Here is a 13,455-nt window from a genome sequence, read left to right as displayed (position 1 = left end):
TTTTTTTTTTTTTTTTAATGTACTTTGAGACAAGGTCTCGCTAAGTCACTGAGATGCCCAGGCTGGGCTTTCATGTGACATTGATTATTCCCATGCTAAGAATGCTACCTTTCTTGCCTTCTACAATATCACATCCTCCTGGGGCTTCATCCACTCTTACTTCTGCCGTCCTTTTCTCTTTTTTAGGTAGTTTCATGAGCTCTTCTACTTGGAACTGAAATGTTCCCCAGAACTTGTCTGCCACTCCTTTAATAAATGAGCAAAACTGACTATAAACTAGACACTATTCTAGAATCTAGACACTGGGAATAGAGTAACAGAATAGCCAACATCTCTACTCTCAAGGAGGTGACATTCTTTTAGGTTCCTTCTTCTTCCTGCTTTTATACCAAGGAGCCTAAGTTCCAGGGACCTCTGAAGTTGTTACCTGTACACTGTACAGTAATACTGTACATTCATCAGAGTGGTTCAAAGCTTTCATCAGATTCCCAAATATGCATGTGACCCGTAAGTGGTTGCAATGCACCTCAGTACAGCTCTTTGGGGATCATGTCCCCACTCACATTTTTATGACAGTGATGCTGATAACCCTTGAACACAGCACAGCAAAGAGCTGAGCTCAACACAGTGGCCACTGGTCACATGTGGCCATAGACATTTAAATTAATTATAAACTTTCGACCCCCGGTACCAAAAAAAAAGAGCTAAATTAATTATAAACTTGTCAGTTCCTTTGCATTTTAAGCATGCAATCCATCCATGCCATGGCTTCTGGATTGGACAGTACAGATTCGGAGCTTTTCCTTCACTGCAGAAAGTTTTGTTGGACAGCAATGGTGAGGAAGTTTTCAGATGAAACCTAGGACTTATGTTCCAGCTCTGCCACTCGTTTTCCTCTTAACTGTTACCATCAAGTAATTTCATAAGACTCCTATGAAGATTACATGAGTTGATTAACATGAGCACTCAACAGAAGGCCTAGCAAAAATACTATATTGAGTCCTCAACCAATATGCACAATACTTTGCTTTTATTATCATGCATTTGCCATAGGACTAAGCTGTCTTGAGCATCCAACAGGATTCTCAGACTTTGCCCAATACGGAGGTCACCGTCTCTCCTCTCCCTGAATTCTGTGTACGATTCCTACAAGCTGGAAGCGTCTCCACACTGCTCCATTTCCCACTGCCTCCCAATCTCCCAGCCTCCACTCATCACCCCTCTGCCATAGTCATATGGTAGATCCTGCTGTCATTACCCCAGGGCTGGATCACTTTAGTAGTCTCCTAAGTGCTTTTCCTGTTGCCAGGCTGGCCTCACTCCACCTACCCTCCATACTGACACAGTCATCTTGCTGACAGTTTCAATCCCTTCGCGTCTCTCCCCAGCTTAGGATCCTTGGAGTACTAGGCCCTGGGTTCTATCTCTGGCATCAGACACATACACACACACACACACACACACAGTCCTTCAGGCTTTCTACAATTTCAGAACAAAGTTCAGACTCCTTATCTTGCAATAAAAGCCTCAAAATCTGACTGCCATCTCAGTTCCCAGCAGTCAGAACTGTGTAAGGCATGGTCCACGGTCATAAGAAGCCACCCCTCAGTCTGCATGTCTGATGTGTCATTTGTCCATCCATGTCTCTGCCAACTGTGCTCCAGACCTTGCAGTACAGCAGAGATACCAATGTGAACAAGATGCAAATGGCTTCCAAAGAAAGAAGCCACCGCAGCCAAAGCAACAGCACCCCGTTTCCGCACACTCGTGTCACAGCCACAGTCCAGATCTGTCACCCAAGGCGAGGCAGCCACAAGTCCAGCCTTGACAGCACCGCCATCACAAGGCTATCCAGACAGACACTCCAGGTAAAAGTCAGTAGGAAAGGTCCTGAAACTAAAAGCTAGAACTTTTTTGTTTCTGATTGTCTATGAATGTTAATATCCCAAACGCCCCCACACACACCGGGGAATGAATACAGGGCTTTCACACTGTGTTCCCCAGCCCTTTTTTTTTATTATTTATTTTATACAGGGTCTCACTAAATTGTTAAATTGCCTGGGCCAGGCTTGAATTTGTGATTCTCCTTGCCTCAACTTTCCAGAATACTGGGATTATAGGTGTGCATGGCCACACCCAGTGGGTGTTGCATTTTATGCCCATCCTTGGTTGTCACCAATATGGATAATAAAGTCTGTTTGGGGAAAAATATTAGATGTTCTTTCCAATGCCCTGTTCATCCACAATAAAATTCTAGTCCACTAACCATGCCCAATAAAAGAATTATACTTACCCCATTGGGTCCAGAGAAGGGGCAGGGAGAACTGGGTCAGCTCCAAACCTCTTCAGGCGCCCTTTGCTAAAGGAACAAACACATCACCTTTTTCTAGTTTGTCACAGCCTAGTAGCTTCTTTGGCCTCAATATCTACTAGCTTCACAGTGAAATCTTGGGTGCTCATGAGAGAAAGAGAGAGAGAGACAGAGACAGAGACAGAGAGAAACAGACAGAGAGAGAGAGAGACAGAGACAGAGACAGAGAAAATACACAGTAACCGGGCCACTTAGAGGTAAACTCCTCAGGAAGTAAACGGGGTCAAACAAGTATCTTCTCAGAAGGGGAAGTCTGTGAAGCTTGGTCCAGACTGAGAACCGCAGTGTCACTGCACAGCCTCGACGCAGCCCCCACACCCCTTCCTCTCTTTCCTCTGCCCAGTTTGCTGTGCCCTCTCCCTGCCCACAGAGAACCCTTTGCTCCCCAATCCAGAGCATCATGTTAGAGAAGAAAGCCAGTGCTAGGAAGCTACAGAAAGGTCTCACATCCAAAGCCAGCAGATGCCATTTTATGCCCAGATTACCCCGAAACTTTATTTTAGACAAACAGCCTGATTCTTGTGCTTTCATTACAACTGCTCAAAACGAGGAGCTCAAGTTCCTTCTCCACTGATTTCATTTAACAAGGTGGGACTGGAAGGCTGTGAGTCTCACGGTGCAGCTCCAAGTGCTCCACCAAGCTCCAGCTCTCCGTATCCAAGAAATCAACCCAATTCTGCCTCCCCAGTCTCCTCCAACAGCATGTCTACAACTGCCCCCTTCCCCCTGCATCCCAACTTCTCCAAACAACTCCTGTCTGCCTTCCTCAGGTCAGTCACTGCACCGCTGCCCATCCGCCTGGAAACGCAGAAATAGTTTTGGCGGTTTCCTCTGTTCTCCCCACCTCCCATCTGTCACCAAGTTACACTGCTCCTACCCCTGAAACACCTTCTCCACCCATCCTCTTCCCTCTACCCCTCCAAAGGTCTCACCCTGCTCCAAAGACTGGTACTACACTGGCTGCAAAAAGATTATATGCAAACTTTTTTAAAATCTGGTTTCCTGGCAGGAGATGTAAAGAGGTGTAGCTCGGTGGTGAAGAGCTAACCTACGGTCAGGGATGTAGCTCAGCAGCACCGTGCCTGTCTGGCAAGCAGGAGGTCCTGAGTTTGATCCCAGAACCAAAAATATAAATTAAAAAAAAAAAAAAAGAGCTAACGTAGCATGTATGAAGGCCTGGGCTTGATCCCAGCAAAAAAGAAAAAAAGAAAAGCAAAATTAGAAATGGATTCTTACCTCCTTCTCATCCTGGAATTTGACGCAGAAAGCCTGAGGTGAAGCTTGAAAGATTCTTTAGTTTTCATCTGAAGGATTTTTAACAGCGATTTCAGATTAGTAAACTGTTAAAGTCCCATCCTGCTAACGTGGCCTTTTAACTCTCCTGATAAATGTTTGACGACTAAGCTGGGAGTGGTGGTGGATGCCTGTAGTCCCAGCAATGAGGAAGCTGAGGCAAGAGGATTGCCTTGAATTTGAGGCCAGCCTGGGCTACTTAGTGAGTTCAAGGCCAGCCTGGACTACATAATGAGACCCTGTCTCAAAAAAAAAAAAAAAAAAAAAAAGGAAAGAAAGAAAGAACTTTGACAACCAGAAACTGGGTGTGGCAATCCACGCCTGAAATCCCAGCACTCGGGAGGGTGGGGAAGGAAGATCACAAATTCAAACATAGCCTGCACAACTGAGAGATTTAGGCACAACTGAGAGACTTAGTGAGACCCTGTCTCAAAATAGAAAAGGAATGGGGATATAGCTCAGTATGATGGACCTGAGTCCAGTCCCCAGTACCAAGGGGGAAAAAAGTCTGAAAACTAAACTGGAGGGACTAATTTGGGTTGCCTGTCAAATTCTGTGGTGTATAAATCCTGCCATGGTCAATGTCTGATGTTCCTGAAGTAAGCCTTAGGAAGTTACAATTGGCTGCAAGCTGGCCCCAGTATACCAACGTGGCCATGCCTGCTCCCAGCTTAAAATCTCAGTCTTCCTAAAATGAGATAGAAGAGCTCTAGTGTCTTTGCCTGACACTTCTTTTTTGGTACCGGGGATCGAACTTAGGACCTCGCGCTTGCGAAGCAGGCTGTGGAACCAATGAGCTAAATTCCCGGCCCTGCCTGACACTTCTTGAACCCTTAAACTTAAAAGCACCTTCCCCAGCAAAACGTCTCACTGGGCCACTCGCACTGTTTATATTGAACTGAGTATGAGTTCTAGAAACACCACGCACACTCAATCCTCTCAACTTTCTTCACGTCGTTCTTTCTGCTTTGGATGTCTTTCTTCTTGATCTGTATCTTCAGCCCTGGACGGAGGAGCCCCATGCCATAAAAAGCCCAGCTGTCTTCCCTCTGACACTCTCAGAGACTGTTATACTCAGGGATTCATTCGCTGACTTTTTTCCAGCCTGACCCAGAACTCTGCTCTCTTTGTGCCACACAGAGCTGATAACAAATTCAAACCTGAGACACTACCACCGGTGACAGTGGTAAGCCTCCAAGAGAAGCCACAGGCTTCATCGGGGGATGCCTCCCTGAGTGCTAACTTGCTACGTGCTACAGAATATGCTGTAGTTAAGAATGATACAAGCTTTCATGTTCAAACAGCTCTTTCCAGTCCACAAAGTGCTTCCATGTGTATTTTCCCACTTGATCTTTTCAACCTCCTAAGGTATGTTATGTATTCTCTGATCCCATTTTAAAGATGAGAAAATAGGCTTCAAGGAGATACATGGCAGTTCTACAAGTGAGTTATTGGTAAGCTAAGGAATTTAGATTTTAACCCATGTTTTCTTTCTCTCCCCCCGCCACCCAGTACCAGGAATCAAACTCGGGGCCTTGTGCTTGCCAGGCAGGCACAGTGCCACTGAGCTACATCCCTGGCTCTCAACCCATGTTTTCTTTGTTCTTTCACTTTGAGCAATTATAATGCATTCACTTGGAGCTGGGAGGGTGGATGCAAGGAATGATCTCACTCACGACAGGGAGATCTGAACTTCTTCAAGCCAAAGAGAGGGCCAGTGAGACTTCGAGGAGGTCAGTAGACAGAGGTCAACTTGCAGCCTAGAGTGAGTCTTTGGGGACCCGAGAGACCAGGGCTACCATGTTTAGGCCTGAGGGCAGGACTCACAAGGACAGCCCAGATGCAGAGCAGAAATGGAGGCACCTTGAGCGCCTCTCCATAAATATGGATGTAGGACATAGTCCAACTTGTTCTACTACCAGCTGAAGTTAAACTAGCTTGATTTAGGAGCCAGCCTGGAGTGGATTAGGCCAGCAGGTTTCCCAGAAACAACTGAATTCCAAACAAATATTTCAGCAGAAGTCAAGGCAAAAGAACATTATTAGCCCATTCTCTTCGAACTGAAGACCAAATTCCATGAAGAGCACATGTTTTCAAGGAATTTTTATGACTATGGCTTTACAAGCTAGTTATCTGTGTTCCTCTGGTTAACAGAAGTCAATATAGAGTGTGTGTGTGTGTGTGTGTGTGTGTGTGTGTGTGTGTGCGCGCGCGCGCGCACACGCGCTCATGTGTGTTAGTGAGGACTGAACACAAGGCTTTGGCACCGAGTTTTATCATCAGGAAAGACACACATGCCTTGTGCTCTAAAGAAATGGCACCCCAAGAAGAGGACACACTGATGCATCTGGAAAGAAGGACATATTCTTGAGGCCTAAATGTCAAGGAAAACAAAAAGGAGGGGGCTCATACAGAAACCCTGCCACAGATAAACTGCTCCTGTGACCCTGGTGCTCAAGGACAGACTGTGTTCTACCAAAAAAAAAAACAAAAATCCTTTGAGCTTTCTGCCTCCCCATCTCTGTCCCTCTCCTTACCTCCCCCACACACCCCATCCAACTTCATTTGCTTATAGCCCCAGGCAAAACTGGTTTATGGAGGAAACTATTATTTTGGGGTTTTTTCCAATTGGAAAAAATAAAAACAGTTCTAACCAAGAACTCTGGTCATCCACTAACTCACTGGGGGCCCTCAGGGATGGGGAAGAAATAACAGCATTGGCTGGACTCAGAGGCAAGATGGCGAGGGGTAACAGCTTGACCTGTTCACAGCACTATTTTCATACAGGGTTAAATGCCTCAACTTCCTGAAAAGCACTGTGACAACTTCCTGATAAGGTACTTATTCAAGGTACGGTCACTTTTCCAATAATATTGAACAAAAGAAAATCAAGTAAGGAATCCACAAATCCTTTCTTTTGAATTTTCTGTTTGTCTTTAGTACTGGGGACAGAACCCAGGGCCTTTACACTGAGCTACATCCCCAGCCCTTTTAATTTTTTTATTTTGAGACAGGGTCTCATCAAGTCACTAAGCTACTCAAGGTGGGCTCAAACTGGTAGTCCTCCAGTCTCAGCCTCCCATAGTGCTGAGATAACAGGCACGCATGTACCACCATGCCTGGCTAGTTCATTTTCTGCTTGGGGTTGCTATCATGACAAAATTGAAAATACCATTGGCGGGATAGGCAGGTGCCATTCCTGAGATCAGCTGAGGGCCCCACTTGGATTCTATGATGCCACGGCTGGACAAGACAGCCAGTATTCACCCCAAGGAGACCCAGACTGTTTGTATTTCATGACACTTCTTTGAATGCAGATGTGAGCACCTTTTCCGCCTTCCTTTCAAGATCTGGAACCTCAGGCTGAAGATCTCCCAGCTGTGTCTAGTAGTTACTTCTTCCCCGCTGCAGTCAAGCCTGACACAAAACAGTTCTCTTCTTAGAGGTGACTGCCTAATGGCCTTCTTCTTATCCTCCTTGACAGCTTTTCAGCAATTTTTTTCTTTTCTTTTCTTTCTTTCTCTTTTTTTTTTTCTTTTTCCTTCAGTACTGGGGATTAAACCCAGGGCCTTTGCACTAAGCTACATCTCCAGCCCTTTCTTTTCTTCTTATTTTTGAACAAGTTCTCACTGAATTGCTAAGTTTCCCAGGCTGGGCTTAAATTTGGGATCCCTTTGACTCAGTTTCCCAAGTGCTGGGTTATGGGCATGCACTATCTTGCGGCTTAATTCTACACCATTTGAAGTGACTCTTCCTTTTTTTTTTTTTTTTTTTTTTTTTTTTTTTTTTTTTTTTTTTTTTTTTTTTTGGTGTTTTTGTTTTTGTTTTTGGTACCGGGGATTGAACTCAGGTCCTTGTGCTTGCAAGGCAGGAGGCAGAACTGCTGAGCTAAATCCCCAGCTGACTCTTCCTTCTTAATAAGGGGGAAAAATCTATTTCACCCTAAGCTTAATTCATGTGTTTAATGAAATTACATCTCTCATTCAACAGCCATTTATGAAGTACACGCTATGTGCCAGGCTGCCCTGGAAGGAGCACAAAGATTTCACTGAAGAAAGTGAGTCACACAGTCTGTTCTCGAGGAAGTAAAATACACGTTCTCTCCTGTGGTGAAGAAAGAGGGCGTCCAGTCAGTGGCGATGTTACACAGTATAATTACTGCCACAGAAAGGGTGGAATGGGGAGGTGCTGATCACAAAGTTCAGGACCTATACAAGAGAAAGGGCATCTGGAGCCACAAGAGAAAACAGATAGGGCTCTGCAGAAGAGGCAGAATTTGAGCTGACACTGGAGGGATGAGGGAAACCTTACCAGGCAAACCAATTTCCAAACAGTGGGACTGGCGTGTGCTGAGGCACAAGCCTGAAGAGCAGCATGTGCTCAGTCAACACCACGAGCTCCATAAAGCTGGAGATGAGGCTGAGGTGGGAGCCATAAGAGACCAACATAGGCAAGTGAAGCAAAGTCTACAACATGTAGAGGCCTTATTTGTCCCAGAAACAAGATGAGATTCCATCCGTTGGGTAATTAAGAGGCACTGAAGAATTCTGAGCAGTGGAGTGTGTTATGGTTTATATCCAGATTCTCCCCAAAGCCACATGTGCTCATAGGTGTGGCTTTGGGGAGGAGATGGGACCATGGGTGTGTGACACTCATCACTGGATTGGTCCACTCATGGATTTATCGCTGGAAATGATATTGGTAGGTAAAGCTTTGTGGGAAGAGGTGGGTCACTGTGGGCGTGGCCTGGAATTATGTGTGTGTGTGTGTGTGTGTGTGTGTGTGTGTTTGTGTGTGTATCCCTCCTCCTCCCTTGATCCCTCTCTCTCTCTCTGCTTCCTGCCGGCCATGTCACGAACTATTTGTCCTCTGCCATGCTGTCCAGCCAACTATAGCCTGAAACTCTACTAACAATGAGCCAAAATAAAACTCTCCTCCTTTAACTGGTGTCACATTTTGTCCCAGCAATGAGAAAGTAACTAAGACAGAAGCGATCTGTTTATTAGAAGAAATCAGAAGAGAAGAGGCAGATTTCTGAGGAAATGCTCTCAGTAGAGAAAAGCTAAAGCTAAGTGCATGGAAAGACTGAGGGTGGAGAGAAACAACATAGAGAGACCTAGAAGGTGCCTAACATCAGGTGATGCGAAAAGGTGAGGAAGAAATCTAGGATGTCCAATTTCCTCTGCTTGAAAGATCCCAGTTCTATCCTCTTTATCTCCTTCCTTAGCACAGTGCAAAACAGATGACGGGCAAGCAACAAATACCCAAGGATCAGTTAGTTACTACCACCTGCATCATTTAACTATAAGGCAAGTTTACAGCAAATGCTTAGTGAGCTTTGTACCTTAGAGTAAGAGCAAGAGGGCTAATGAAGTGTGTTAGGAAAAGAACTCTTAAGTGGGTTCTATGAGGCATATGCCACACTCATCTTGGAGCCAGGCATAAAGTAACACTCATCTACTACATAAACAGAACACAAGCACACACAGTGGAACAATGGTAACAGAGCCAAGCTCAAAGGGCTTTGCCCTGGCTCTGCCAGTGACTATGTAGTACACAGAGCAAGTCACTGCACCATTCTGAGCCTCAGAAGTGCAAGAAGCTAAGCTAAGAAATTCCTAGGACTTGTTTCAAAGTTAAGTCAGAGACACACAGAGAGGCAGAGAAGGAAATGCTGGCCATCAGTGGCCAGACAGTGGGCAGAGGACAATGGCAGCCCAAGAACAAATGAGGTTAGGAGACCCAGAAAGGCAACCAATAGGCACAGGCGCATAGACATGTGGCTTTCTGGCTCACTTCCTGCCTGCTCTTTTTGATTCTGTCTTCCTTTTACTGACATTCTCTTTCCAGCTTCTCACTTTATAACAGTCTATAATGCAACTAATAAAATCATGGACCAACACTTCATCGGAAAGAACTGGCTTACAAGATGACCTCGTCTACTTCTTTCCGTTTCAGGACCAGTAATTACTGGGCAAAGAAGTTAAGAAACATGTAGCGCAAAGTCACTGCAAAGAATAAAACTGAAGTCAGGGGACATTCAGAGCTCTTTCCACCACAGCCTGCTGGCCCTAGGTATAAGAACGTAAACTTTCAGGGGTAGAGAAGGCATCTTAAACCCTTTTTCTGGCCCTTGATGCTGTGCCAATCACAAGGCTAGTGACTGACAGTCATGGATGCGTCCTGTGCTGCTCCTGTGTGTCTCCCATGGACCAGGCTCTTTGCTCATCACAAGGAGCACAGGAATAAACAAGACTTGCTTTCAAAGCTCTCCAAAGGATCTGACAGTAGAGATGCAGAGACCAGAGACAGATCATTGAAAAGGAGATAAAAGAAGATAATTTTATCAGTAAAAAGTCAGTAAAACTAAGGCGTGAGAGGTGAGTCAAACAAACGAAAAAGTATTGAAGGTCCCCCTGACCAAAAGGGTCAGAGGATGGACTTAAATGCATTCAGACAACTCCAAAGTCCCTGGCTTTGCAAACACCCTGTAATGAGTGACTAGAGCAGCAGTTGGCACAACAAACACTAAAGGAATGATTGACTGAATGCACATGGCAGCATCAGAAGGGTTCTCATGTTTTTAATTTAGAAGGGAATTCAGACAAAGAAACCAGTGAAACCTGCTCAGATTTTAGTTCATCCTGATGAATTTCCAGCTGGTCATATAGTTCAGTTAAATTTTTCATTTCATTCTATACGTCTACGTATGGGGAGAAAATAGACTTAAATATTTGTTTTACTTTCCTAAATATTACACGTGACTGTGGTACATATTCAAACAATTATTTGTCCTTGGTTAATGGGAATAAAACAAACCACAAAACCAGTAAGAGCATGAGAGTAATTGCTCATAAAATATCACTCAGATATAACAAGTTACTTAAGTGAAATAAATCAGACGCAGTTGTTAAATACTGCATTGTTTCTCCAGTGTGAGAAACTGAAAGGGGAAATAAGGACTAAAATGTATAATAGACAAGATGGGGGAATGAGGAAAAAAGAAGAGGCAGGATATATCACGTACAGGTACAAATTCCCTATGATGAGTGTTCTCATTACGTATATGTGAAATGTACCAGTAAGTGTTTTGCTTAAAAAAAAGATATAACAAGTTAAAGCATTTTTCAAAATATAAGAATTCATATGCCTAATCTTATAAATACAGTCTCAGTCTCACAAAAGACTGAATAAGTATTTCAGGGGCCATACAAAACCTGTCCCAGTGTTCTAAGTGCATAGTCTTTACTAGCTCTTAGAGAGTCTTCACATCTTACCTGGGCACTCTTTTACAACTTCTCACTTTTCTAAAAGTCCTCACTCTTCATCTTCCTAGCACCAAGAGTACCTTTTTTCCTAATTATACTCAATATCAGAGAATGCCACACATCTCAAACTCAAAGCAATGCCATCCTCTGATCCTTTGCTGTCCTCTACAGAGCCCATTCCTGTGTTGCCTAAGTGACACAGCAGATTCAAGAAGTTATATTACAGAGAACATGGCACCAAGACAGATATGCACTTAGCCTGAACTCATAGGTTTACAGTTGTTTGCATAGCAGAGCTGGTTACTGGTCTACCATACTCCTTGATCCATGGGAAGGGATCAGCTTCCATAGTGTACCAGGAAATACAACAAAATACATGGTGTTTTCACTGATCACACACAGCCCTGTAGACGCTCTGGATCACTGTCTTCACATCTGCCAATTGCAAACGACTCAGCAAAGATGTCCTGCACTGACAAACAGCCCAAACTGAGGGGATGACTTCAGATCACGTAAGCCTGAGTGGCACAAATGTGATAGTCATTTAGGATTATAAGTGAGGTAGAGGGAGAGGGGTAATCAGAAAGTGAGCATCTACCATATTTCAGATACTTGGAGAGGTGCCTTACCTTTACTATTTCATCTTCAAACCCATCTACAAGGTAGGTACCCTCAGGAGCACCTACTTATGTAGGTGGAAACTCATGAGGCACAGCAGACTGAGGGAAGGAAATTGGTTGTAGGTTGGAATTTTACACCAGAGAAGCAGGCTAGAAATTAGAAACAAAAGTGCTATGCAGCTGCAGGGAAGTCATCCCCACCATCCCCCCAGGCCAGAGGCAGGGATCCATCAGGAGCTGCACAGGTATGGGCTATCATCAAGGTTAGATAAAGCTGGGTGGGGTGATATACCTATGATCCCAGCTACTCAGGAGGCTGAGTTAGGAGGATCACAGGTTCGAATTCAGCATGAGCAATTTAGTAAGAACCTGTCTCAAAATGAAAAATAACAAAGGGATCGGGCGTGGCGGCACACGCCTTTAATCCCAGCACTCCAGAGGCTGAGACAGGAGGATCTCTGTGAATTAGAGACCAGCCTGGTCTAGTGAGTTCCAGGTCAGTCTCAACTGCATAGTGAGACCCTATCTCAAACAAAACAAAAAAAATGTATGTATGTATGTAAATTTAAAAGGGCTGGGGAGCTAGGCATAGTGGTACAAGTCCAGCCTGGGCAACTGGGCAACTTAAGTAAGACCCCGTCTCAAAAACAAAATAAGAAAAGATTAAAAAAGAACCCAAGATGGGCCAGGGATGTAGCTCAACAGCACAGCACCTGCCTGACAAGCACCAAGGCCTGGAGTTCAATTCCTGGTACCAAAAAGAAAAAAAAAAATCATCAGAAAGAACCCAAAAATGTAGCTCTGTAGGAAGGCTCTGGATTCAATCGCTGGTACCAAAACAAAATCAACAAAAATATATATACGTTGGGCTGGAAGTGTAACTCTACAGTAGAGTACCTGCCTAGTGTGGGTTAAGCCCCAGGTTTGATCCTCCGCCCCATAAAAAAATAAATAAATGTTTTTGTATGTTAAGTACACATATACATTTATTTAAAATATTTGTGTGTATTTTCCTACTGTACTTGGCCACTTGGCCTGAATTCATAGGTTTCGAGTTGTTTGCATAGCATCAACTGCTTTTTATGAATCCCTTGAAGACACTCCTGAGATCCATTTCCAAAGCTGTCCCCTAAAGGGGCCTATACTAGTAATCCACTGGGCAAAGGTGCTTCAGGACTCTCAATCCTCCATGGGTATGAAAGACAAAGTCAGGAAAGTGCACAGCTAATTTAAAAATATCTAAATTTTGAGTCCTTTATTTCAGTAGTGTTTGTGAAACATAAAAGAGAATTCTTGCCTCTCCTACTTATTCTCTCCTGGAGAAAGCAAAGAGGAATTTCATGGTCCACTGTCTCTCAAAAACAAAAGAGGAGCAAGAAGGCTGGTTATCGTTTATCCATGGGCAGGCTTCCCCAGTCAACAAAGCACTGGCCGATCTTTGCCTTTCCTATAAAGTGAAGGATCTAGACCCTCTGTTAAGAGTAAACTGCTTTTGTGTTAGTGAGACAATGCCACTCCCTAAGAAAGGTCATATCACAGAGGATGTCCTTTACAATAACGCTCTGGCTTTGTACCAAGATAAACCAACATAACAGTCCCTGCCCTCCTCATCTTAGAGGCTCTTCTCAGGTTTTAAAAATTTTACACTGGTTCATAATGTTTTCCATTGAATGCCTAAAAGATGCTCAATAAAAATGCTGGTGAACAAAGAGTGGATGAACACTAAGTAAACTGTACTAAATCCTTCAAGGCCAGAGGCCAGCCAAAGATCAATGGCCAGCACGGAGCAGCCAAGCAACAAGTGTTGGTGGAATTTGGACTTTATTCCCCTTGGCAGCCTGAATGCTTAATGTGTCCCTCCAAGGAGGAAGGAAAATGGGGTAGGCAAAATCCATGCAAAGCT

The 13,455-nt window shown here is 44.2% G+C and overlaps 1 protein-coding gene across 10 annotated transcripts in view; it reads right to left on the bottom strand.

Moving 5' to 3' along the window:
• Positions 1-13,455, bottom strand: part of Gramd1b (GRAM domain containing 1B) — a 163,672-nt gene that overhangs the window by 130,615 nt on the left and 19,602 nt on the right. For 3 of the 10 annotated variants that reach the window (XM_033764393.1, XM_033764394.1, XM_033764400.1), the window contains exons 1-2: positions 3,608-3,721; positions 2,294-2,359 (exon numbers count right to left, since the gene is read on the bottom strand). The exons of 3 other annotated variants lie outside the window; for them this stretch is intronic. In XM_033764393.1, the coding sequence (XP_033620284.1) occupies positions 2,294-2,359; positions 3,608-3,675 (134 nt within the window). In that variant the 5' untranslated portion in view covers positions 3,676-3,721. Of the gene's footprint in view, positions 1-2,293; positions 2,360-3,607; positions 3,722-13,455 lie in introns of those variants that run through there. 4 more of the 10 variants (XM_033764407.1, XM_010618052.2, XM_033764395.1 and 1 more) reach the window with 2 other exon arrangements.

Source organism: Fukomys damarensis, unplaced genomic scaffold (assembly GCF_012274545.1).
Source record: "Fukomys damarensis isolate Sample0158 unplaced genomic scaffold, DMR_v1.0_HiC HiC_scaffold_16, whole genome shotgun sequence".
Classification (NCBI taxonomy): domain Eukaryota; kingdom Metazoa; phylum Chordata; class Mammalia; order Rodentia; family Bathyergidae; genus Fukomys; species Fukomys damarensis.
Note: the sequence above shows the minus strand (reverse complement) of the source record. Positions and strands in the feature narration are given on the sequence as shown.